Source organism: Nelumbo lutea, chromosome 1 (genome assembly GCF_056320005.1).
Source record: "Nelumbo lutea isolate HS-2025 chromosome 1, American lotus-T2T, whole genome shotgun sequence".
Lineage (NCBI taxonomy): Eukaryota > Viridiplantae > Streptophyta > Magnoliopsida > Proteales > Nelumbonaceae > Nelumbo > Nelumbo lutea.
In genome coordinates, this window is record NC_142684.1 from 178,728,461 (window position 1) to 178,753,689 (window position 25,229).

General features: G+C 40.6%; 2 protein-coding genes across 7 annotated transcripts in view; one reads left to right on the forward strand and one right to left on the reverse strand.

Annotated features, from left to right (window-relative positions):
• Positions 1–7,754, forward strand: part of LOC148879502 (scramblase-like protein) — a 43,487-nt gene extending 35,733 nt beyond the window's left edge. For both annotated transcript variants that reach the window (XM_088961041.1, XM_088961042.1), the window contains exon 12: positions 7,486–7,754. In XM_088961041.1, coding sequence (XP_088817167.1) covers positions 7,486–7,516 — 31 coding nt within the window. In that variant the 3' untranslated portion in view covers positions 7,517–7,754. The remainder of the gene's footprint in view (positions 1–7,485) is intronic.
• A 6,039-nt stretch (positions 7,755–13,793) lies between these two features.
• The window catches only part of LOC148879505 (DNA (cytosine-5)-methyltransferase 1-like), a 171,442-nt gene continuing 160,006 nt past the window's right edge, over positions 13,794–25,229 (reverse strand). For 3 of the 5 annotated variants that reach the window (XR_016104257.1, XM_088961044.1, XM_088961045.1), the window contains 4 exons: positions 15,031–15,108; positions 14,664–14,877; positions 14,513–14,589; positions 13,794–14,413 (listed from right to left, as the gene is read on the reverse strand). Coding sequence is in view for 3 of the 5 variants with exons in the window: in XM_088961044.1 (XP_088817170.1) it covers positions 14,363–14,413; positions 14,513–14,589; positions 14,664–14,877; positions 15,031–15,108 (420 nt within the window). In the remaining 2 variants the exon portion in view is untranslated. The remainder of the gene's footprint in view (positions 14,414–14,512; positions 14,590–14,663; positions 14,878–15,030; positions 15,109–25,229) is intronic. The other 2 variants (XM_088961046.1, XR_016104258.1) reach the window with 2 other exon arrangements.

Below are 25,229 nucleotides of genomic sequence, written 5' to 3' on the forward strand. Positions count from 1 at the left end.
AATACCTGGGTGCCCAAGATCAGATAAAAAACAAAGAGTCCAATTTTTTTGGGACTCTTCCTCGTACTCCAGTTCTTCCTGATTTTGATGCCGAACATTAGATCACCTTCCTGATGTCTAGATCCCACCAAAAACTCCAAGAACTGGGCAATCTATGGCAGATCGATCAGCCCTTTACTTCTTCATGCAATCGGCTGATCTAGGGCTGCATGAGAATGCTTCAAGAAACCCTAGCCGATGCTCTGATACCAAGTAGAAATCTGCTGAATTAAAAAATATGAAAGAAAGTAGTTTCTTGAAGAGAGGAAGAGAGAAGGAGAAGAGAAGAAGGGAAGTTGAAAGAAAAGAGAGCAATAATTCTGGCCGCCCCCTTCACTTATTATTTATACTAAAATAATAGAACAGTACAAAGACAACTATGCCCTTATAGGGCGGCAAAACATAAAACAACATATATAACACTTAAAAAAGCATAATAAAATTTGGACTCATATAACTACTGTGGTCCCCACCTCCTATCTAACAACTAACATGAACATCTACTCAAAAAAACATCATAAAACTAATTAATTTCAACAATTTGTTAAGAGGTCACGTGGGAGGAAAAGACTTAGAAAATGGGCCCAGTCGAGTGGATCCCTTTTCTGGTGGGCCGGAGAAGGCAACTCAAGTAAAGGCTTTAAAGCCGAGTTCTTATATTTCAAGCTTTGAGCCCAAGGCCCATTACAAGACAAATGGGCCAAGGGACCCTTTAAGTAAGCACGTGACTGGGAGGAGGGATGAGCTGATAGACGAGATTAAGCGTCTATCTTCTTCTACCCCGAATCCCTCCTTTCGATCGAACAATTCAGGCGCAAAATTTCAAGACTCTCAGTCTCGAGGATCTCTACAGTGGGTCCCATCCAACCTGGCGAACCGTCTCTCACCAGATAGGCACAACCCGAGATACCTGAAGCCTAGTGATTTGAACAGAACAAGGTTTGAAGATTGGTTGAGTGAACAAAACAACAATGACGATTCTGATAGAGACGAAACTTTAAGTTTGGGAAGTTTGTCTCCGAAAAGTAACAATGATTTACTTGAAATAGAAAGTTTGCATACAGAGCTGTTGTTTTTAGAGGAAGAGATTGAAGAGGCAGGTGGCGGGAAAACTAGAAATGGTGAAGAAAATGGTCCTAAAGCTGTGAAAACTCCTCTTCCCTTCGTCGAGGGAGCTGACCCTGAGTCTAATGAATTACAGGATATTGGTGGAGAGGGACAAGAATCGGCTGTGAGGATGGATGTGGGTATTCTAGTGTCGGAAACACAGAGAAAGGTTTTCCAAGTGGGTAGGTCGTCAGGAAGTGATTCTTTCACTATGTCTACTTCACAACTTTGTCCAAAAAGGGGAAAGGCCTTAAAACCATTTGTCGCCTGTCAACAACTCAATTCTAGTGATTCTAGTCCTACCCCCGTCCTACTAGGTTTGGGTGTCAATTCTTTTTTAGGTACTGACTTGTCTGCTATGCCTGTAACAGATATTCCAGCTTCCCATCCAGAAGGTTCTGATGCAAGAGAGAGGGTGATTGTGGAAGGAGGAGAGAGGGTGATGGAAGGAAGTAGTAAGGGGGAGGCAGACAAAATTTGGGAGTTGATCTGTACAATGATGGAGGAACTAAAAAAAAGGAAGGATTCTTAGAGAGATGTTGTAGCCAAAATAAGTGTGAGCAGGGTAAAATTCTTCCTCAAACATTGGCTGGAAAGGATGGAGAAAAGAAAAAGGATTAGGAAGGGGGGGAAAAAAGGAACAAAGAAGAAAAAAAGATTTGAAGTGGAAAGGCTAATCTCAGACATTGAGGGGGATTTAGAATTCAGTAGTAGAGGGGATGGGAGGAAGGGCCTAAAATGAGGAGATTATGGCCTTTTCATGGTTTTTTTTTGCTATTTTATCTCGATGAAAATTATTAGCTGGAATGTAAGAGGGTTAGGGAGTGCAAAAAAGAGAAGGGTGATCAAAGACCTACTCTAAAGGGAAAAACCCGATATTGTGATGTTACAAGAATCCAAAATGATGGAATTAGATGGGAGATGGGTGAGGAGTTTTTGGAGGTCTAGAGGTTTAGGTTGGAGCTCGTCTCCTTCTTGGGGAGCCTCGGGGGGGGGTTGTAACACTGTGGAGGGAGGATGTGGTGGCAGTAGTGGAAGAATTGATAGGCAGATCAGTTTCCATTAAGTGTAAGAATGTAGAGAATGGGTGTGTATGGGTCTTAACCAATGTTTATGGCTCTAATTCCTATAGAGAGAGGAATGAGATGTGGGAGGAACTATATGCAATCAAGGGGCTATGGGATGGCCCTTGGTGCCTGGGTGGGGATTTTAATGTCATTAGATTCTCTGATGAAACCAGTAATCCCCAACAGGTAATTACAAAAAGCATGAGGAAATTTAATGGTTTTATTGAAGATTGTGAACTGAAGGAAATACCTCTGCTGCAAGCTAGTTACACATGGTCCAACCTTCAGGAAACCCCTTTGTGTTTGAACTTGGACAGGTTCTTATTTAACCTTGCCTGGGAGAATAGTTTGGAAAACTTGGTTGCTAGAGCGTTACCTAGGGTCACCTCCGATCACCGTTCTATCCAGATAGGTACTGAGTTTTTTCCTATAGGACCCAAACCTTTTAGATTCGAAAATATGTGGCTTACCCATCCAGATTTTGTGAAAAAAGTGAAGGAATGGTGAGGTGAGGAGGAGAGGGGGGTAAGATGGAAGGGGATCAAGTTTCATAAGAAATTAAAAAGGTTGAGAGCCAAAATAAAAGAGTGGAATAGAGATCATTTTGGTAGAATTGAGGAGCAAAAATTGTGCCTAATCTCTCGAATAGAAAACTTGGATGTAAAGGAATCTCAAAATGGGTTGATCGAGGAGGACAAAGTGTTAAGGAGACAATTGAAAAAGGATTTGGAAGAGGTGTTATTGAGGGAAGAAATCAGTTGGAGACAAAAAGCTAGACACAAGTGGATTAAGGAAGGCGATGGGAACACTAGATTTTTCCATGATTTGGCAAATGGGAGACGAAGAAAGAATCTTGTATCCAAGCTAGAGATAGGAGAGGAGGTGATTACCAACCAGGATGACATAGCCAGAAAATTTGTGGACCACTTCAAGTCGATTTATAGAAGACCTTTGAGCGAGAGAGCAGTCGTGGAAGGGGTGGAATGGCCAAGAATTGATGACGGAGTGGCAAGGTGGCTGGAAAGGGATTTCGAGGAAGAAGAGATTAAGAAAGCTGTCTTTCTAATGGATAGATCCAAGGCTCCAGGTCCAGATGGCTTTACAATGGGTTTTTATCAAGACTATTGGGAGGTGTTGAAAGAGGATTTAGTTGAAGTCTTTAAGGAATTTGCAGGCAATCACATTATAAGCCCTGGAATTAATGCCACCTTTTTGGTCTTGATACCTAAGAAGAATGATGCCAACCACCCAAAAGATTATAGGCCTATTAGTCTGGTGACAAGCATCTATAAAATTCTGGCTAAAGTGCTCTCGTTGAGGATCAAAACAGTCCTCCCTTCTATCATTAGTGAAACCCAGGGGGCTTTCATTCAAGGGCGACAAATAACAGATCAGATCTTAATTGCGAATGAGTGTGTGGAGGAAATGAAAAGGTCTAGTAAGAGAGATTTCATTTGTAAATTGGATCTTGAAAAGGCTTATGATTCGGTGGACTGAAGTTTCTATTAGAGGTTATGCGAAACTGTGGATTTGGGGACAAGTGGTGTAGTTGGATTTTTTGGTGTATTAGTACTTGTCACTACTCTATTCTGGTAAATGGTATGGTGAGGGACTTTTTTCCAGCTTGCAGGGGTGTCAGGCAAGGGGATCCACTCTCACCCTTCCTTTTTACCTTAGTAGCTGATGTGATTAGTAGGATCATTACTAAGGTTGACAGTGAAGATGCCATTAGGGGTTGGAGAATAGGGAGACACCAAGTCCTCGTCACCCACCTTCAGTTTGTAGATGACGTAATGATCTTTTGTGAAGGAGGTTTTAGCGAAAAGGTAGCAAACCTAAAGGAGCTAATCAAAGGTTTTGAAGGTATTTCTAATTTGAGAATAAATTTGGAAAAGAGCTGCATAGCGGGTATAAATTTGGAGGTAGAGGAGGTCGAGACTATTTCGGAATGTCTTGAGTGTTCCACCTCTGCTTGGCCTATGTCATACTTAGGGCTTCCTTTAGGGGCAAATCCTAGGGAGAGTAGATTTTGGACCCCGGTGATAGAAAAGTTTGAGAAGAGATTAGCCTCATGGAAGAGGAATTGTCTCTTTAGGAGGGAGAATTACCCTAATAAGAGCTACCTTGGCTAACTTACCTACCTATTTTTTGTCTGTTTTCAGGATACCAGTTAGGGAAGCTAGGAAGCTGGAGAAGTTGATGAGAGATTTCTTATGGAAGTCGGGACAAGAAAAAAAGGATCACTTGGTTAATTGGGAAATTGTGTGCAGAAGTAAAGAAGAAGGGGGTTTGGTACTTGGGAGGGTAACTAGAAAAAATCAAGCTTTGTTAGGGAAATGGTTGTGGCGATGGCCATTGGAAAGAGAGAGATTGTGGCATGAGGTGGTGGGAAGCATTCATGGGAGGTCAGAGAATGGATGGGATGCTGGTGTATCAAGGCAAGCTAGCCTAGCAGCACCTTGGAAGGCCATTCACACACCCTTCCTCAATTTCTCAATTTTATCAGGTATTAAGTTTGTTCTGGCAACACTGTTCATTTTTGGGAGGATATTTGGGTAGGAGGCACACCTTTAAAGGATCTGTTCCCTTCGCTTTCTGTTTCTTTGTACAAAAAAGAGGTGGTCTCAAAATTTGTCTCACCTTTGGGAACACCCTTAGATCCTACTTGGGATTTTGGGTTTCGTAGAGGACTTAGGGATGATGAAATTGAATCACTTTCTGTTTTGCTTGGTTGTCTTAATCAGGTTTGTTTGGATCACTACGAGCTAGATAAGAGGGTATGGACTCCTAGACCCAATGGAACCTTCACTTGTGCTTCTTTCTTCAAGTTCATCTCTCAACTTTCTACTCACCAACCCTTTCCGCCAAAAGAAGTTTGGTGCATGCCAGTTCCCCAAAAAATTATGGCGTTTTGTTGAGAAGTATTCCATGGGAAAGTAAACACTCTAGATAGCCTACAAAAGAAAAGACCTTTCCTCTGTATTTCTCCTAATTGGTGTATCCTCTGTAGAGCTCACGGTGAGGATTGTTACCACCTATTAATATCTTGTCCCTTTTCTACAGACCTTTGGGCTTGGCTACTTTCGTTGTTTGGGAGTAGTTGGAGTCTACTAGCAGAAGTTCACATGCTCTTCAACCATTCTACCTTTTATTGGCCTACAACAATAGGGAGAATTATGTGGAGATGTGCTCGTGCTGCCTTGATTTGGACTCTTTGGGAAGAAAGGAATATTAGAACTTTTCAAGAGAAGGAAAGGAGCAGTTAGGAATTGAAAGACTGTGTGTTAAATAGGGCAATACCTTGGCTGAAGACCTTGGAAATCTTTCATCAATTCTCCTTTAATGACCTTTGGAGAAATTGGTTAGCAGTAGCGAGGTGTTCATCTCTAAAGGACAAATCAATTACAAGCCGGTCTCCTCCATCCGAAGGCTCATTGAAGTTGAACTTTGATGGAAGTAGCATGGGTAATCCAGGATTATCCGGAATGGGGGGTGCTTTGAGAATGAGAAGGGAGAGATTTTGTTGCTCTACTCAGGTCCCTTGGGAATTGGGGACTCCATCAGGGCAGAACTTTTAGCTGCTGTATTAGGGGTGCAGTTTGCAAACCAGATGGGGGTACAACACTTGACAATCGAGGGGGATTCCAAAGTGGTGGTGGGTTGGTTGAAAAATCCTGAAGAGGCTATGTGGCGTTACAAGAATGAAATGAAGAAATTTAGTTGGTTGACAATGAATATGTTGGTCACTGTACAGTGGGTGGGGAGATCAACAAATACTTTGTCAGATGTGTTAGCTAAGCAAAGGGTAAATAGGGAAGAATTGTTTTGGGCTCAGTTGTGATTCTTTCTTTTCTTTCCTAGTTTACTTGTAAGATTCAAGGAGGGGCTGCAGCTCATGCCTCTCCCTGGGATGTATGAACTCACTCTAAATCTGCCTCTGAATTCATAAATTTATTATCATTCATCAAAATTTTAGACTACTGGGTTCCTTCAGTTCTGACATCTTGGCCCCACTCCATCTTGCTAACTTTTGGGTTGCAGTACATGACCAGATGACCTTCCATTGTATTGTGGGCCCACCTTCTGGCTGCAATTATGGCTGTAGGTAATAAATACCTTGGGTGGCTTCATCTGGGTTTACTATAAGGCACTTGAATGACAGCAACTCACACAAGGGGATTTGTACGAGGTCCTAAGTACGCTGGAGTTAGAAATAAGAAATTGGATACACTTAGATTGTGGTGTCAGGGTAACACCAAGGGGTATATATATATATATATATATTGGCAACACCCTCTAAACGTGTGGCCAAGTTGAAAGGGGAATATTGGTTTGAGACCAGGCCACACAGGTAGGGTTCCACAGTGGGAGACGGTGGTTAATGAGGATAAAGAGGAATTTGGTAATCAGTTTTGTGGTTCCAAACAGCTTGTTTGCTGCATGGTGGGCATATGGGGAAGTGGGAGTTTAGGGATGACCATATTGAGAATATTTTGGGGTTACAGTCAAGAAAAGTGGGATAGGGGACTATTCCATAAGTCGCACCACAAATTTAAATTTCTATTCTCAAAATGGGAATTTGTTTTGCGGCAATATGGTTAATTTGTACACTCAGGTTCATTAAATGGCAAGGATCCAGCTCACATTCTAGGTTGTCCTGAATCAGATCTGTTGCAAAGATGAGATAGAACTTGGATATTTGGATCTTGTTGGAGGCCCATGAATTGAGTTGTTGATTGAATAATGAGCTATCTAGATCTCTGAATCAGGATATTAGGGGATCTTATTTCTTGTTATTGATAAAAAAAAAAAAACTTGGGGGATCTTATGGTAAGGTGGATGGTGCCTTGGTAAGCATGAGTCCGAAAGATAAATGCATCTCTATTGAGGAAGGTGGATTCTCTTCCCCTTATTCACAGCTGGGGTCAGCTTAGGGGAATATCTTTGGCAAGAAGATATTTATAAAGCAGGTCATAATCAGGATGAGGAAGAGGTTTGGGGGGGGGATTTGGATGTCTAAATTCAATACTTAGGGTAATTATAAAAAAAATTCAATACTTAGGGCTGCCAACAGGGCCCTCCCTGCATGATGCGTTAGATTGCCCAGCAATACATCCAGCACCAATACTGTTACAAGGAGCCTGTGTGAAGTGTGAACAAACATGTCATGGAGAGGGAGCATGTTCTGGTTTTCTTCTGGTTTATCAATTAAAGAGTACTAATTTTCTTGATAAATTGTTGAAACATTATATGGTTCTTTTTGTCTTTACAGGGGAATCCCTTTCATTGCTGTCGAAGAGTAGGATTCTGGGACAGGCCTCTTCTGGAAGACATCCCCTTTACTAATAGGTGTTTTTATTATTTGTGCGGTTGTATCAGGAATCTACCATTGCTTTGCAACATGTGATTTCCTTGATGATATAGCAATCTTCTTTTCTTCAATTTAGAGACATACTCGTCTGTTGTAACTGCCATTGTAAATGCATTGTATCAGCCATTTCCAGACTAACACTAGTGTTTTTTCTCTGATTTTTGGTTTAATTGTCAAGGGTTTAAACATTGTCCGTTAGTCCTTGTTTCAAACAAATCTCCACAAACCCGTCGTTCTGGTAAACTGGCGAACTGGCATTAATTAATAAATAGGGTAAATTTCTTAAACTACCCTTAGTGCCCTTACTGTTTGAAAATTGACTGTCACTATGTTTGAAAATTGACTGTCACTACCTTTACTGTTTCTAGCAATTGTCTAGCTCTACCCTTATCGTTAACTCTCCATCAAAAACTGTTTTCACGTACCTTCATGTATTTGACATAATACCCAAAGTACCCTCTGCATTCTCGTCCATCAGACCAAACCGGCGCTTGGACAGGCAATATGAAAGGATCAGATTTCTAAAGTAAAGAGGAGGGAGAGGGCAGCAGAGAACTCAGTCGGCCTGTGCATGCTCCGCCGTTCAGTAGTTGCAGCTGCCTTCCTTTACGGCAGAGATCTCCGTCACAGGTGCAACTGCCTTTTCTGTTCCTCTCAAGTCTCCCGTTCGGTAGAGATTGGATGCAAGGAGGGAACCGGAGACCGTCAGACATCTCCAGAAAAAAAAATGGTGAGATTTCAGACAAAGGTTCAAAGGGTCTGGGTTTTATAAGGAGACCGAGATTTCTTTGAAACCCACCCCACAAATCTTTAAGACCCTCTGCATTCTCGTCCATCAACCCAAATTGACCTCTACCCAGTTTCTTTCCGAGCATGTAATGAGCTTTAATATCTTTGAAAGGCTTTTCCAAGATCGTATTTTGCTTATGAACAAGGGAACGAGGAGAAGGCTTTACAGACGTGGCGGCCAGCAGCTGAGGCTGGTGCCTTTCGAGTAATGGGTGGGTCTGCTAGGTAGGAATTTTGGGCTGCGCATGAACGACAGGCTCTTGTCTTCTCCGTTGATGCCTAACAACATTCACTCCTGATCTATGCCCGTTAATATCTGGCTCCGGCACCTAATAACATTCGCTCATGAACACAGACCCTCTGCATTCTCGTCCATCAAACCAAACGGTGCTCGGACAAGCAATCTGAAAGGATCAGATTGAGGAGGGGGAGGGCGGCAGAGATCTCCGCCCGCCTGTGCATGCTCCGCCTTCGGTAGTTGCAGCGACGTCATTGTTGGCGATGGTGATGGTGATGGCCGCATCGATGGATGGCGCTCCCTCCCTCTTTCGATGTGGCCATCTATTAGTTGAAATGGTCGCTGGCCATTTCCAATATTCCCCTTTCCCCTTCATCTCACGACTATTTCCAAACTGCTCTTATCCCATGTTCCCTGGTTACGAAGGCAATCCTATTATCACCCCATCTTCTCATATTTGTTTTCTCTGTTTTTTTTTGGTTTCGTTTTTAGTATTTAAGTAATGAGCTTATTTGTATTTGATCGTTTGCTTCATTTAATGGCTGCTGTTAAATGATCTTTTTAATAAGTACTGTTAAATGAGCTTCTCGATTACATGGTAGAATTGATAATTCAGCGTAAATAAGAGAAGAAACGAAAAAATCAACAAAGAGAATTATAGATCTTTAAGGGCTTGAATTTGGGTTGCTGAACGTGTTTATAACTAATGGAGAGTAAATGTTTTATTTTGAAAATATGAAAAGAATAAAGGGTAAAATAGTCTTTTTTTTTGTTTTTATGTTAACGGACTCTAACGGTAAGAAAAGTATTAGTCAATTGTCAGAAACAGTAGGGGTAATGTTTGTCAATTTTTAAATAGTAAGGATATACTTAATCAATTAACTAAACCATAAGGGTAGTTTAAGAAATTTACGCTAATAAACATTGGTGCTTGAAATGAAACAATGCCGGCCACTTCTATTTCCATTTTCTTAAAAAGATCGATAAGAACTAACTTTTGCCAAATTGTGTAACTATGATTTGTTAACAGAATGGGCATAATAAAAGAGGCAACCAGTACAACATATTTTTTTTTTGTTAGCAAGTGCAACGTAATAACTCAATCAGTTCGGCATGCCGGTCAAGCCATTGGGCTTGAGTATTGATGGATTCTTGCCATTTAATGTTTCCCTCCAGATCTGGTTCTATCGTTCCAGTTTTCCAGATTTTCAGGTTGATAAAGAATTTGGAATCAGGACCGAAAGCATGAAACCTAATGTGTTGCATGCACAAAAGCATGAAAGCTATCCATGAGGTTTTGAAAGTGTGGCAAGAACAAAAGAAAGAGCAAATGTGAATCCAGAGCAATCCCTTGCTCTATAGGCGAGTAAAGAACTCGGATTCTATTCTTTCTTTTTAGCTTGTGACTCACGCTTGAATTCTCTCATAAATTAAAACAAGCATGTAACAAAGCATACCACTCCTATAATAAACTATTTTCCTTCTCAAACCAATCTTTCCATCACCCTAGACATGGTACCCGAAACCAACAATCCCAAAAAGCCTGGCCTTTCACATGATAATGAGAACCAGGGCGGTGTCATTGAGATGATCTCTGAATTGACACACCGAGTCATTGATCTTCAACACTTAAGTAGACCTGGGTCCAGCCGCCATGTTCTTGATGAGGATGAACATGGTGCAAGTATCATCACCCTCGCGGGAAGCAACCTTGGAGCGTCCATGAAATCAGACGTTGATAAGATTTCTGAACCAACCGACGAGGTATCAATAGGTGAAGACGAGGCAATGGTTACTTACCTGAACAATAATTTCCAAGCCATTAATAACTCAATCATGCTAGTTGGGAGTTACAGCTCCACTGATCCGGGTGTTCACATGGACATGTCGGAACAAATCGAGACTCAGGGTCAGCAGGGGCATAGGAAGGAGAGGAAGTATTGGAAGGAAGGGAAAGAAAAAAGAAAAAAGCAGCGAGAAAGTGGCATGAGAATTGCTGAGGAATGGTGAGTAGAATCCTCACGTATGCGTGTTTCTGAGCATGTTTTTATGTTTGTGTGGTGTTTTATGTGTTGTGATACACAATAATTTTACATGAATAAATGCACTAACATCTGTTTATTAATACTTTTGAAAGATAACAAACTTCGTCATGTTGCCTAAATCATTGTTTTTCGGCAAATATTTAGCTAGGTTATGTATTGCGGTTTCCATGCAAAATAATATTTTCTTTAGATTCATGGCAAGTAAAGTTTTCCCTGTTTGAGGTCGTTGTGAGTACATGGGGTTTTAGCTTTAAGGTGAAGCCAAATGATTTAGTCATCACTATGAATGTTATAAGATAAAATTATTGAGCTGTGACGGCATCCAACCAACTGACATGTTAGCGACGGCATGCAGAGCTAATGGGTCATCAGGGAAAATACAAATTAATCGTATTTATCTTTTTCTAGAAGACAAGGAATCTTGTCACTGTGAACAATCTGCTTTTTGAGCGTAAAAACTATGTAGATTATGTTCAGTTGCCTTTTGTTTAAAGATAGTTTCCTGTGAAACACTGAAGCCCAGCTTGAGGAATGGATTTCAAGATGTGAGCTTGGTGGTCACTTAAAAATCCAGTTTCTATGATTAGAGCTGTAATTGGATCGGATTCAGCAAAATTCGAATCTCATCCAATTATTGAAAACTTGGATCGGATTTGAAGGTATTGGATTCGAATTTGAATTCTAACAGATTGGATTTAATCCGATATCACTTTAATTTTTAAAATACAAAAAATATAAAATTTAATTACTTTTCAATTTTTATATATAATAAATTAATGTAAATATAGTATACTGAATTATTATATATAAATTCATAGATAATATAATGTACAAAAATATTTTTACAATTTTAAACACAATTATATAAAATTTCTATATTAAAATCAATTAATATTATAATATAATTAGATTCGGATTTTAATTGGATCAGATGGAGTCAAACCTAAATCTGATCTGATTATTAATCGAATGAAAATTGTAACATCCAAATCCGACCTAATTACATAAACACGTCATTCAAATCCAAGATAATTGAATGGGGTTGCAGATTTTTGAGTATCATTGACAGGCCTATCTATGATCTCCTTAGAGGGAATTTGATCAACATTTTGGTGTGATACCCTGGACAAAACCATCCCAGAAAAGGAAACGTTTTTCTATCTGATTCCTGTCTCAGTGGTTCAACAGTTCACGATGAAAGGATCGACCCATGACATCATATATGGTGTTCAGAAGATGTTATGTTTTACAGTTCTAATGTGTTTTTTTTTTTTTTTTTGATCAATTACAGTTCTACTGTTGCATTAGTATGGTATAGTTAATAAATGGATAAATTACTAAAACCTCTCCTTAAGTCAAGTAGACCCCCTTTGTTAAAATCCTTTAACAAGAGGCATGAATATGTCCAAAATAGCCATGTAGCTTCTTTGACCAAAGTGCTTATTTTCCAAAAATTTCTCTTTATATTGATTGCTACTCCAAGCCTTTTCAATCTCTTTTCCAAAATTGATTTATTTTCCAAATTTTCCATTTATATCAATTGCTCAAAGGTAAAACTGTAACTTTAAACTCTTTTTTCTGTTATTCATCATAAAGTTCATATTGCTTTTATTGTAGAAACCAACATCAATGATAACTGCATGGGTATTTTAGACATTTCTATCTCTTGCTAAAGGATTTTAATAAAGAGTCAAATTGCAACTATGTCAGAAAGTTCAGGGAGGTGTTAGCAATTACCAAACTTCAGAGGTTTCAACAATGGTGAAAAACTTCAAGGGAGGTTCAGCAATTTACCCTTCATAAATAAATTAATAATGGCTAACTTACGACTAAGAGAATAGAGATAGGTAGGCCACAAATTTGAAGAGAGAGAGAGAGAGAACAAAAGGGAAAAATTCCAGCTTTATCATTAAATTTAGAAAAACATAGTAGAAAACAACATTTTAATAAATGACCCGAAAATGAAACCATTTTGGCCACTGGTTTCTAGGTCAATGGTTCGACCATGCGGTCCGAACAAATGGCCCGTTCTAACAACTAAATTAAAAAAATAATTTAAAATTAAAAAACGATCACAAACTGTTGAACGAGTCAATGGTTCGACCGTCTGGGTCAAAGGTTTGTTGACTTTTTCAACATTTTTTTGACTGAAAGCGAGTTTTAGGTAAAATAGAACCAATTGCCTGGATGGTTCTCAGGTTGAACGGTGGTTCAAAAACCTTGGTAGAAAGTTTTGTTGAGACATGACAATGTTGCCATTTTTTCTAAGTTGTTGACTATTTGCCACTTCTACTTGCAACTTTTGCCACTCAAAAACCTTGGTAGAAAGTTTGTTGACTATTTGCCTCTTCTACTTGCAACTTTTTAGGTTGGTCAAAACAAATTATATGAGAATATACTTTTTTTCTTCCACAAATGCTTTGAGTTATCAATGCAACATTGCTGACTCGAAAGAAAAAAAAAAGATGCAACATTGGGTAGGGTTGTTCAGAAAATAGTAGAAACCAATCAAATTGACCAAACTGGCCCGATTCAACCAATTTAGTCGGTTCTCAAAATAATTCAGTCATTTTCAATTTGAAAAATAGTAAAATCCAACAGTTTGGTTCAGTTATGGGCTATTGTGTTATAAACCAAACAAAAACCGATCGAATCGACTACCTTTTACATCTATCTGTTGTATTAGTGGGACAAAGGGAAATGTAGCTTTGTTATTATTTTTTAATTTAGACTCTTTTTATGATCTAACTTATTTTATATTTAAATTTTGTCAGCCCGCCAACATTCTCTATTATTTTCTCCCACTTTCAATTTTTCAATTTTCAATTTCATAAAAAAAAAAAGACATAACTCAAAACTCCAAGGATTACATACTAAAGTGAAGTTTTACCTCTAATGGGACCCATGTAATAACAAATGGATGGTTTGACATTTGACAATAAAATATATAATGATACATTTTCCTTTGATTAACCAATTAAACCAACCGAAAAAAATTCAAAAATGATTTAACGGTTTTACATTTTTATGGATTGGTTTCAGTTGACTAAATGATCAACCCGACAGCGTTGGTTCGGTTGAAAAAAAGTAAGTGAAATGAAACCAAACGGACCCATGTATTGCCCTAACATTGGGTATCATTGCAAAACATCAAATTTGGTATTTCTGTTACAAATGCCAATGTCGATATTTTTCTGGCGGAATTTGTCATATGCTGCGATGTAACAAAATAATTTCTCAAAAATTTGAATTGGCCAACACAAAACATTAAAAGTAAAAACACAACCCTAATCTCTAAAAAAAGTATTTAAAGGACAGTTGCAGTTAAGTACCCTGCTTTATGCTAATAATACTGTCCTCCCTTTCTTTTTCTAACATCATTACATATACACCCCTTCCGTTAAATTGGACTGACAGAAGCAGCAAAATTACAAAACTACCCAATGTTCACCTTCTGAATGGTAAATTGGGTTCCAAAATTGCCCTTATTGGATTGACAATATTGCGTAGATTGTATTAAATTATCCACATTATTATTAATATTTCTCTGAAAAAATGTGGGTCCTTCATTCCTTATGGGTTTTCTTATGTTTTGATCAATACATGTATTTGCTGTCATTTGGAATTAAGAGATCTCGATCGCCTATCATCTGTTCGGATGATCAAATTCAGCCTGCTGTTAAGGCTTCTGGGTTTGCAGAAATGATTAACCTTCTGGCTTCTGCAGTTCTGCTATGTACTTGGCAATTCGATATTTCTGAAGTCCACATTAAAAAGGTTTGACTCAGATCTCAGAAAACTAAATAAAAACTGATATTTATACAACACCTAAGTTCTGTATTTTGCAATGGAAAACCTGCAAATGGCTTTTCACATGGAAGTTGGTTAATCCTTCAGAATCCATCAACTTCCGGATCCTTTTTGGAGTAGCTTCTGCATTCACCCAACAAATAAATGTCAACTACTTTCTACATTCTTGACCTCAAATATGATCTCAAAATACTTACTTTCAGCACCCCCAAGGCGATTCACAGATTCAACAAATCGCTTGTGAAGATCTGGAGTCCATCTAATCCGTGTTTCACTTGAGGTTTCTGTTTCAGATGTTACAGTACTACCAGAAGCAACAGAAACACCTCTAGGTCTCAGAGATTGTTTCTCTGGCTGAACATGTAAACTTGGTTGTGCAAGTGGAAGAGACGTGACTGGGTTGTAACCAACCTGCGTAAAGAAGACGAATGCAATCAGAGCCAAATGATACTTAACAAGGCAATTGTTTCTTATTGGCCCATTAAAAACACAAAATTTCTTACCAATAACAAAAAATATACATTATGATAAGACAAAAAAAAAGAAAAAAAGAAAAAAGCTCACTCTATGATTCTGATTTCTCTCGTAAGGAATTGAGGGGTTCCTGCTGTCAAAAGTGGCATCTTCACCCACCAACTTAGGCTGCAGAAGTGGATGAAGTTCAATCCCAGGCAAATTTGTATATGAACTTTAATTGGAAATATAAGAAAATCTAGCATTCTGATTTCTACAGAAGGGAAGTTTCACAATGGTTTGTAAAGTAGCTCTTGATTGAAGGTCAAGGTCATCACGCCTTTCTTAATTAACAGAAAAGGTTACTCAGAAGTAAATATGTTAAACAAATATGCTCCACTTTCAATCCAAATAAAATTGGGTTTTTGCTCTGAGGAGTTGAATCTTGGCTAACAAACGGAGATGGGTCTTCTAGAGTAGAACTTGAAATGATAATGAAAGTTATCAGAAAAACTGGAACCTTTTTGTTCTGTGGGTATCCGAAGCTAATAATTTAGTGTGAGATACTGGCATAAAGGGGGACGACCATAATGAGAGGCGACTGTGCGCCGATGAGAGGTGACTGGGCATTGATGTGAAGGGGTCTCCTGTATGCCGATGATGTAGGCACCTGTGTGCCATGATGAGAGGCAACCGCTTGGGCTGGAACACACCCGTGCGCTAGGGGCAATGTGATAGCTCATTCAGCTTGGGCAAGGGGCTGGCGAGGTAAAGGGTCATGCTTGAGCCAGGCCCACATGCCAAGCCTCCCTTGAGTGTCGGCAGCGTAGTGCCGGTCCATGCACGGTCCCCATGAGCATGTGTGCGCCCATGAGGAACCCTGGTAGCCATGCTAGCCATTAACCAGGGCCGCCCCGCAAGGGAAGTTGGTCTAGGGGTGCCAAGGTTAGGCACCCAAGGAGGTCGACCACCATCCTCAAAGAGTACGTTAAGCTTTTGGTGGTCTGCCTGAAGATGGGCTAATGCCCGGCTAAGGACCTCTACCTCACTAGTAGTGAAGCCCAAAGCACCAGCTCCAGAGGAATCAGCAACCTGCCCCATAGGAGAAGACACTGTTGGTATATTCTGTGAGTTGTCACCATTGTTGTTGGTGACAAGATTCCCACTTGCCGCATGACCCTTTTGTTGTTTCTTGTCCTTTCTCAATGCAGCTGGCTTCAGGTGAGGATACAGGACCCAACACTTTTCTTTTACATGTCTCTCACCACCACAATGAGTGCACTTAAGGTGTTTCTTGTCTGGATATCTGTTTCCCTTAGTGGAGACCAGGGCTGAATGTTCTCCAAATTGTTCAGTTGGTTGAGTTTGAGAGTCAACTTGCATCTCCTTTCTCCTGACTTCTTCATTCCTCACTAGATAATAAACATGGTGTAACTTGGGCAATTCATCTCTCCCTAGAATTTGTGACCTTATACCCTCATACACTGGGTCCAGGCCAGCCAAGAACTTAAAGGCTCTGCTCTCTTCAATCTGCTTATCATGTCTCTCCTTGTCCCTGGCATTTTCCCAATCCAATATCAAGTGATGGTCAAGTTCTTCCCAAACGCCTTCCAGAGTTACAAAGTATGTTGCAACTATCATATCCCCTTGCCTTAAGGCCACAATGTCTTGATTCAATCTGTAGATTCTAGCATTGTTTTTCTTCTGTCCATAGGTCTTAGATACCTTTTCCCAAATCTTGGCTGCTGTAGGAAAGTGATGAACAGTCCTGACAACTCGATGAGTCATAGAGGCAAGCAACCAAGACATAACTGTGGCATTCTCCTTGCGCCACACAGCATACTCTGCACTGCCAACCTCAAGTTCCTTCTTGTTCCCATCTAAGTACTTGTGAGATCACGGGATGTAATAAAAAGCATTGCAGAAATGGACCACTCCCTGAAGTTGTACTCATCCAGCAACACACTTGTAATTTGCAAGTTGTGCAGATTAGGGTTTTCCAGATTTGAAGACCTTGCAGTAGATCTGTTGTCCCTAGAAGAAACCTCTCCTGATACTGAAGACATCTTGACTGCAGCCTCTGTGTAGATGGTTAAGACTAGCCGAAGTGATCACAGTGCTGAAAGAGAGACTAGTTGCCGAGTTGAAGAAGGTTCTGACAGCTCACAACACTGTTTTAGACTTGCCGAGACTGTCACAGTTCTGAAGCAGTTCAGTTACAACAACAAATGAGTTGTTATGGGCTGGTAACCGACCTGAAACTAAGGGCTCTCCACCACTGTGCTATGCAGACTTCACTTGAGCTTTGAGTACTGCAACTGTAAAGAGAGTTCTCCCCTTACGACTACTGCTAGGACTGCTGAAATTAGTCCTCAACAAGGTCTGTCCTATACAGACCTCTCTTAGTAGCCGAATAACTACTATAACTAGAAACAGTCTAGTAGGACATCAGCATCTGGGTCTTACTTCCCTTGCGCCCTACAACCAAGGGAAACCCTAGGTTCGAACCTTGTTTTGTTCTCCTACAACCCTAGGGTTTCACAGCAGCAACCCAGAAAAAGAAAAGAAAAGAAAGACAACAAGAGAGAAGAGATGGCGTCGGCTGTAACCAGGAAGGTGCTTAATGCTCTGATACCATGAAAGCTGAAGTGCTGTAGCTCAAGCAGTAGAAGAGAGGTGAAGACCAAGAGATGCTGAGAATGTCGAACTGAACTAACCCAGTCAACAGTACTGCTATTTATATTAAAGTACAGTACAATGTTACATGAAATGACTGGGATGCCCCTGATTAGTGATGGGACACCCAGACAACTTAAAACACTAAACAGACTTAGGCCCATTAACACAGGCCCAGTACATAACAACTTAAACTCAAATACAGGCTAATAAGAACTCTTATCAGCCGAACCATCAATACATACAAAACCTTCAACCTAACACACAATATTGACATTGCATATTGTATTGGGAAGCTTGGATCCAAATATGAATGCAGAGACAATTTAGATAGACAGATATGGTGGAAAGATACAAATACACTTGGATATACTAGGAAAACTCTAACAAATCCCACAAATACATCAACAACACTAAGTCTAAGGTTGAAATAACTAAGAATATGGTATAACTATGAACACATAGAAATGCTAATTTTCATAGGTACTTTACAACCCACAATGCCAAGAGTGTAGAACATGTAGATATTGTTAGACAGTTTTGTATGCCCTTAGCTTCAATCCGATTTGATGTACTTTTGTTATTTAGTGTAAATAAATAAAGTGCATGCTTGATTCATGTTGTTTGGTATAATTCTGTGTAAGACCCTAAAACTGGACACTTATGGAGACTCGTGTTAGTTTTAAAGTGTTGGGATGGCCTGTCTCGGCCACCAGGGTAAGACCCAAGGCACATGCAGTATGGGATTACTCGAATCCTTGAACCGGACCATATTTCCAGTATTGCCCTGGACCTTGGAGATAGATGGGCAAAACTGGAAAGTTACACCTGACCCCTAGACTCGATTATGACACTTCACTATGTGTTGGATCGGGCTGTCTTTGATATGCCAATCAGTGAGATCCTTAGCGGGGATCAAAACCTGGGTATGTTGGGACAGTCTGAGAATTCATCTGAGTGGGTGATCATAGTGACAGGATCAGCCCCTTTGTTGGACAAAGGTAATGATCGGGAATGCACTCTCTCTGATGGAAACCAAACCGCCGACAGTTGATTTCAATCGTTGGAATTTTGTTTTGCAAAATTAATATACACACACACACACACACATATATATATATATATATATATATATATATTCGTACGGTTTCAAAATGTTTGCAAATGGTTTTAATTCCCAGGATCCATGTGAGTGGAGAGTGTGGCACTGTTCCTTGTAGCCGAGGGAGAGGTCCTCTCTTGTTGGGCAGTGCTTGATCATTAAAGGCTGAGAGGTTAAGTGTATGACCATTTAGGATAGTACCTGATGGGCTAATCTTGCACCTGCCCACAGTTCCTGGGTTTTTATAAGATGGCTTGGCCCAAGGACCACTTAATGTAAGTGTTGGGCCCATAGGGTCCATGTGATGGGCTCAGGGGTTCATTGAGCTTTTCAGTGATTTTGGCTAGGTCTTGTAATAAAGGCTGGGCCGAACCCATGTGGCTGGTGTGTAGATCAATGCTTGGGTCCCACGCCATACAAAGAAGCCCAACTGGGCAGCAGATTGGAAACTAGTTAAGCACTAAACACTTGATGGACCAAAAGCCCATTTTGAGCTGGGCTGATGTGATCACCCATCTAGGGGCGGATCTGAGATTAATGTTAGCAAAAGGATTGGGCCTTTAACCTTATCCACTTTGGATACCAAATTCAAATCAGATTTGAATCTGGTAACCTCCTGATAAGATCAGGAGTAAGCTAACTTAATCTGCAGATAGGATTAAGATAATCCCCTATCCAAATACTGATTTGGATTGGGATAACTCCTAATTAGGAGGTTTCTTAATCAAGAAGAAAAGAGGAGAAACCCTAAGAGAAAAAAGAGATTTTCGAACCAAGGGTTTAAGCAATAAAGCATCCTGCGAATTGAGATAAGATCTCATACACACTCCAGAGAGAAGAGAAGCAATTCAGCCATCTTCGTCCTAGGAGTTCTCCTCCAGCCGCCGCCATTCCTTCTTGCAAGATTTGATCTTTGCAGAAGAAAGAAATCAAGAAATCAATTCTCGACATCAGTCTTGCAGAAAAGACTGTAAAAGATTTGGTGCTCAGAGTTTCAAGAGGGTTCTTGAGAAGGATCCAGTGTGTAGGACGCACTCTGCTGGTTCTGTTCCACCTACAGCTGTGTCATCTTCAGCAGGAGCGGATCTTGGTGTCTGTTGTCAGTTGTTTATGTTTATGTTTATGTATTCAGGTTTAGTACCATAAGGGTACTGATGTAATTTCCTCTTTGATTACTGTTAGACTGTACTAGTATAAATAATAATAGATCATTCTTTCACCCCCTAAGTTCAATAGGGGCTTTCAGTCCTCTCGGCTCTCCTCTCCTCTCTCCCACTCTTCTCTCTTGTCTATCACTTGCTCTTACTCAACATGGTATCAGAGCAAGTTCGTCCAGGCCTGAAAACAAATTAGTTGAGGTCATTCTCCAATGCCGAGTAGATTGCCTCTTCATCTCCTAGAAGTTGTATCCTTGATGCTCGACTTCAAGAAGGAAGAAGGTGCCGGCCTGACTGTTCAACTTCTTAGCGCAGAAAAGAGTTCTGGTACAGAGTTTTTTCGTATTCCAGCCCATATGCTGTTTTCATTGATTGCTCGGCTGTAGAGAGGCTGTCACCTGTTGTACGAAGAGGAGGTTCTGGTTTGCAGAGAGGCTGGAGTTCAAGAAGGTACTGTCCATCTGCTGTTCGGGTGCCCTGGTATTCAATTGAAACTGTTTTTTGTTGTTCTTTCTTCTTGCACCCTTTGATGGACTGTTGATGCCCTAAAATTCGAATGTGGTGTTCTCCTCTGGTGTGTCACTACTATTCAGCTACATTGTTGATGGACTGAAGTTTTTCCTTGACTGTTCTTGCTGTTTGGCTACATTATTGATCTCAGTGACTGTTCGGCTACCCTGAAGTTGGTGTCAGCCGATTAGGTGTATGGTGAACTATCACCTTGTGTTTCTCTTTCTACTAAGGAGTTGTATGAAAACTGTAAAACCGTAGGTCATAAGACCTGGTTATGTACTGCATTGCAGTGCTTGTATTTTTATTCATTGGATTCCTACAAAAATTGTAGGTCATACAAACTAGTCCAAGTGTTGCAGCAACATTGCTTGTTCTTGGCTCTCTGTGAAACAGCAGGTCAGAAGTACCTAGTTGTATGCTGAAATAGCAAATGCTTCTTCTTTTGTGGACTGAAGGACATAAGATCCCTTTTCTGTAACAGCTCTGTGAGGCAGTGTGCCTTGGGTGTTGTGTGTTCTTAAACCTGAAATCATGAATAGTGAAGATTCAGCCACATCTGGAATCTCCACGATGCTGAATGGAATGAGTGGGGGTGGTGACCTATCCTTCCCTATGGCTGTTGTTCCTCTTGATGGATTAAATTACCTAGAATGGCGAGAGGGATCAAATTATACATCACTGCAAGAGGGAAGATAGGCTACATTAATGAGAGGATAAAAGAACCATCCTTCGAGAGGCTGAATATTATAGATGGAATCAAGAGAACAGTATTGTTATGTCCTGGCTCTTGGTTTCCATGCAGCCTCAAATCAGGAAGAATTTCATGTGGGCTGAAACTGCGAATGAAATCTGGGAACAAGCAAAGTCTACATATTCAGAATTGAGACACTATGCCAAAATTTATCAACTGCAGGCAACATCTTCTACTTGTAGACAGGGGGAGAGGTGTTTATCGGTCTATTACTTTGACTTAACATCTGCTTGGAAGGAGTTGGATCACTACCAGAGTGTGGATTGGAAATGTGATGAGGATGCTAAGAAGTACAAACAGATTGTCTCCTAGCAAAGGGTGTTTGCATTCTTACATGGTCTGTATCCTATGTATGAATCTATCAGAGTTCAGATTCTCAGCTCTAAGGATCTCCCTTCTGTTCAGTAAGTCTATGCTCTTGTACAATCTGAAGAAAGCAGGAGAAATTTGATGAACAACCCTGGTGGGGATGCTGTTGTATTAGTTGCAAAAGGGGGTGTATCTACTGGTGGGGGATCTTCTTCCCAGAAAGGAGATCTCCAGAAAAAAACAGAAGATAAGGAAAAATTGTGGTGCACTCATTGCCAGAAACCCCGACACACCAAAGATACCTATTGGGATCTTCATGGGAAACCAAAATGGGCTCAAGATCCGACTAAGAAGCAAAGTTCAGAGGTGAATAAGAAGTACGGGCAGCAAAATACAAAGAAACATCACATGGCCAACATGGCTACTCGGGAGCATCAGCCTACCATTTCTACTGTGACTCAGACACATTTCACTGGACCTGACCCGAGGGAGGACATTATGAATCTTCCGTGACCATTTAGAGCTCTATGGTAGAGCAATTTGTCAGATGGATACTCCTCCCTCAACCTCATTTGCATCTATGTCAGGTAATCCTGCCACTGCTTTCCATGTTGCTTCTCACACCCATGACTCTCCATGGATCATTGATTCTGGAGCATCTAAACATATGACTGGTACGTCCTCTTACTTTCAAACCTATCACCATCTTTCTGGAAGAGACAAGGTGAGACTAGCTGATGGATCATACTCTTCCATAGCTGGTCAAAGAATCCTCTCTCTTCCTCTTGGCCTTACCCTCTCTGATGTTCTTCATGTTCCAAACTTTCCCATTAATTTGTTCTCTGTTAGTAGTGTTACTAATTCCTTAAATTGCTCAGTGACTTTTTTCCTTTCTCATTGTGTGATTCAGTATCTGACCTCGGGGAGGACGATTGGTAGGGGTCGTATGGCTGATGGACTTTACATGCTGGAGAATAAGGTTGGTCTTCATGTTACAGAGTCTATGAGTCAGTCCTGTAAGAAAAATGTCTATTTATGGCATTGTCGTCTTGGTCATTTGTCTTTTGAGTCTTTGAAAGTTGTATTCCCAGATCTGTTTAAGTCAATGTCTGTCTCTGACTTTTCTTGTCAAACGTGTCAGTTGAGTAAACATTGTAGAACTCATTTTCTTCAAAGACATAGTAAATCTGAATCTCCATTTCACATTGTTCATTCTGATGTGTGGGGCCCTGTTACTTTACCATCTGAGAGTGGCTACAAGTATTTCATTACCCTCATTGATGATTATTCTAGATTTACATGGGTATATCCGATGCGAACCAGGGAAGAAGTACCAAAAATCATTCAAGATTTCTAGCGGATGGTCTTCACTCAATTTCAAACTGAAATCCAAATTTTCCAATCAGATAATGCAAAAGAATTTTTTCATAGTGACCTCACGGAATTTTTTGCTTCGCATGGTTCCCTTCACCGTAGCTCTTGTACCCGCACACCACAACAAAATGGTGTGGCCGAGTGGAAGAACCGACATCTCCTTGAAGTGGCTCGAGGTTTACTACATATGAATGTTCCCAAACGGTTTTGGCTTGAAGCTGTTCTTTGTTCCACTTACCTTATAAACCGTATGCCCTCTCGTCGGTTAGAGTACAAAGCCCCACATCAACTTCTCTTTCCTAAATTTCCCCTTCTTTCTATTCCTCCTCGTGTCTTTGGTTGTCGGTATTTTGTCCAAAATCTGTCTCCCACTCGTGGGAAATTGGACTCTTGTGCTATACCTTGCATATTTCTTGGTTACTCCTTCACTCAAAAAGGCTACCGTGTTTTTGATCTTGTTTCTTGTAAATTCTGTCTCCATGGATGTTTCTTTCTTTGAAGATGAGCCTTTCTATCCTGTTTCTCCTCAGGGGGAGTGTAGACATGAGGAGAAACTAGTTCAGCTTCCCTCTATCCCTGACCCTCCACCTTTTCGTGTTTTTTCTCGCCGTCGCAAAGGCCAGCCAAATCCAAGAGCTGTAGAGAATCCGGAAGCTGTACCTCCTGTGCCACCAGACTCCTCGAGGGAGGATCATACTCACTCAGGTATTTTAGCTCCCAATGATGTCCTTGAATCTATTGAAAATGATTCCTCTACTGCTAATGATCTTGACCGTCCTATTGCTCACAGGAAGGGGGTTAGATTGTGCACCACAAAACATCCCATTTCCAACTTTGTCTCCTATGAGAACATTTCACCCTCATTCCGTGCCTTCCTTACCTTTATTGACAGTGTCCCTATCCCTAAGAATGTGGCAGAAGTTCTTTCAGTTCCTGAATGGACAAATGCCATGAGGGAAGAAGTTAATGCCCTTCACAAAAATGGCACATGGGAACTTGTTGATCTTCCCAAGGGAAAGGTTCCAATTGGATGTAAATGGGTGTTCACAGTCAAACATAAGGCGGATGGAACAATGGAAAGGTATAAAGCTCGCTTAGTGGCAAAGGGATTTACTCAAGTGTATGGAGTTGATTATGCTGAAACTTTTGCCCCCGTTGCCAAGATGAATTCCATTAGAGTCCTTTTCTCTCTTGCAGCCAATCTGGATTGGGTTTTACACCAACTGGACATCAAGAATGCATTCTTGAATGGTGACCTTGAAGAGGAAGTGTACATGATTCAACCTCCTAGGTTTCTAGCCCAAGGCAGTGAACAGAAAGTGTGCAAGTTGAAGAAGTCCTTATACGGGCTGAAACAATCACCAAGAGCTTGGTTCAATAGATTCCATGTGGCAGTTCAGCAGAAAGGATACAGGCAATGTCAGTCAGATCACACATTGTTCGTGAAAAAAGGAGAAGGTAAAATTGCTGCTCTAATTGTTTATGTGGATGACATAATTGTTACTGGTGATTGGGAGGATGAAATTCAGAAATTGAAACTTTTCCTTGCAACTCAGTTTGAAGTGAAGGATCTAGGACCTGCCAGATACTTCCTTGGAAATGAAGTTGCCCGATCAAAGAAAGGTATCTTCATTTCTCAAAGGAAATACATCTTAGATTTACTTCAGGACACTGGAAAGATGGGGGTGAAGCCAGTTGACTCTCCCATCGACCCCAACCATAAATTAGGTGACAATTGTGGTGAATCACTCAAGGATGTGAAACAGTTTCAGAGACTTGTAGGGAGATTGTTATACCTTTCTATGACTCGCCCAGACATTGCATATGCTGTTGGTGTCCTCAGTCAATTCATGCATGCTCCTAGGTCTTCTCATCTTGAAGCAGCAGAGAGAATCCTCTGATATTTGAAGAAGTATCCGGGTACTGGTTTGTTGTTTCAAAAGCATGGACATTTGAAAGTTGAAGTTTATACAGATGCAGATTGGGCTGGATCCCAAAGTGACAGAAAGTCTACTAGTGGCTACTGCACTTTCATAGGAGGGAACCTTGTTACATGGAGAAGTAAAAAGCAAAATGTGGTAGCTAGATCCAGTGCTGAAGCTGAATATCGTGCTATGGCCCATAGGGTTGCTGAAGGCATGTGGATAAAGAATTTGTTGGGGGAGTTGGGTTTTCCAGTGACCAAACCTATAACTCTATTTTGTGATAACAAAGCAGATATAAGCATTGCTGCCAATCTGGTGCTACATGATAGAACAAAACACATCAGTTGAAAAACAGCCCACTTGATGATGGAACTGTTTGAGATTAGATGCAAACCAGAAAATGAACAAACAAGAGAGGAAGAGAAGAGAGAGCTGGCGGCAATGAGTGTTAGAGAGTAAGAGGTTCGAACATAACCCTTCTCTAACACTCTAAACATCTTATT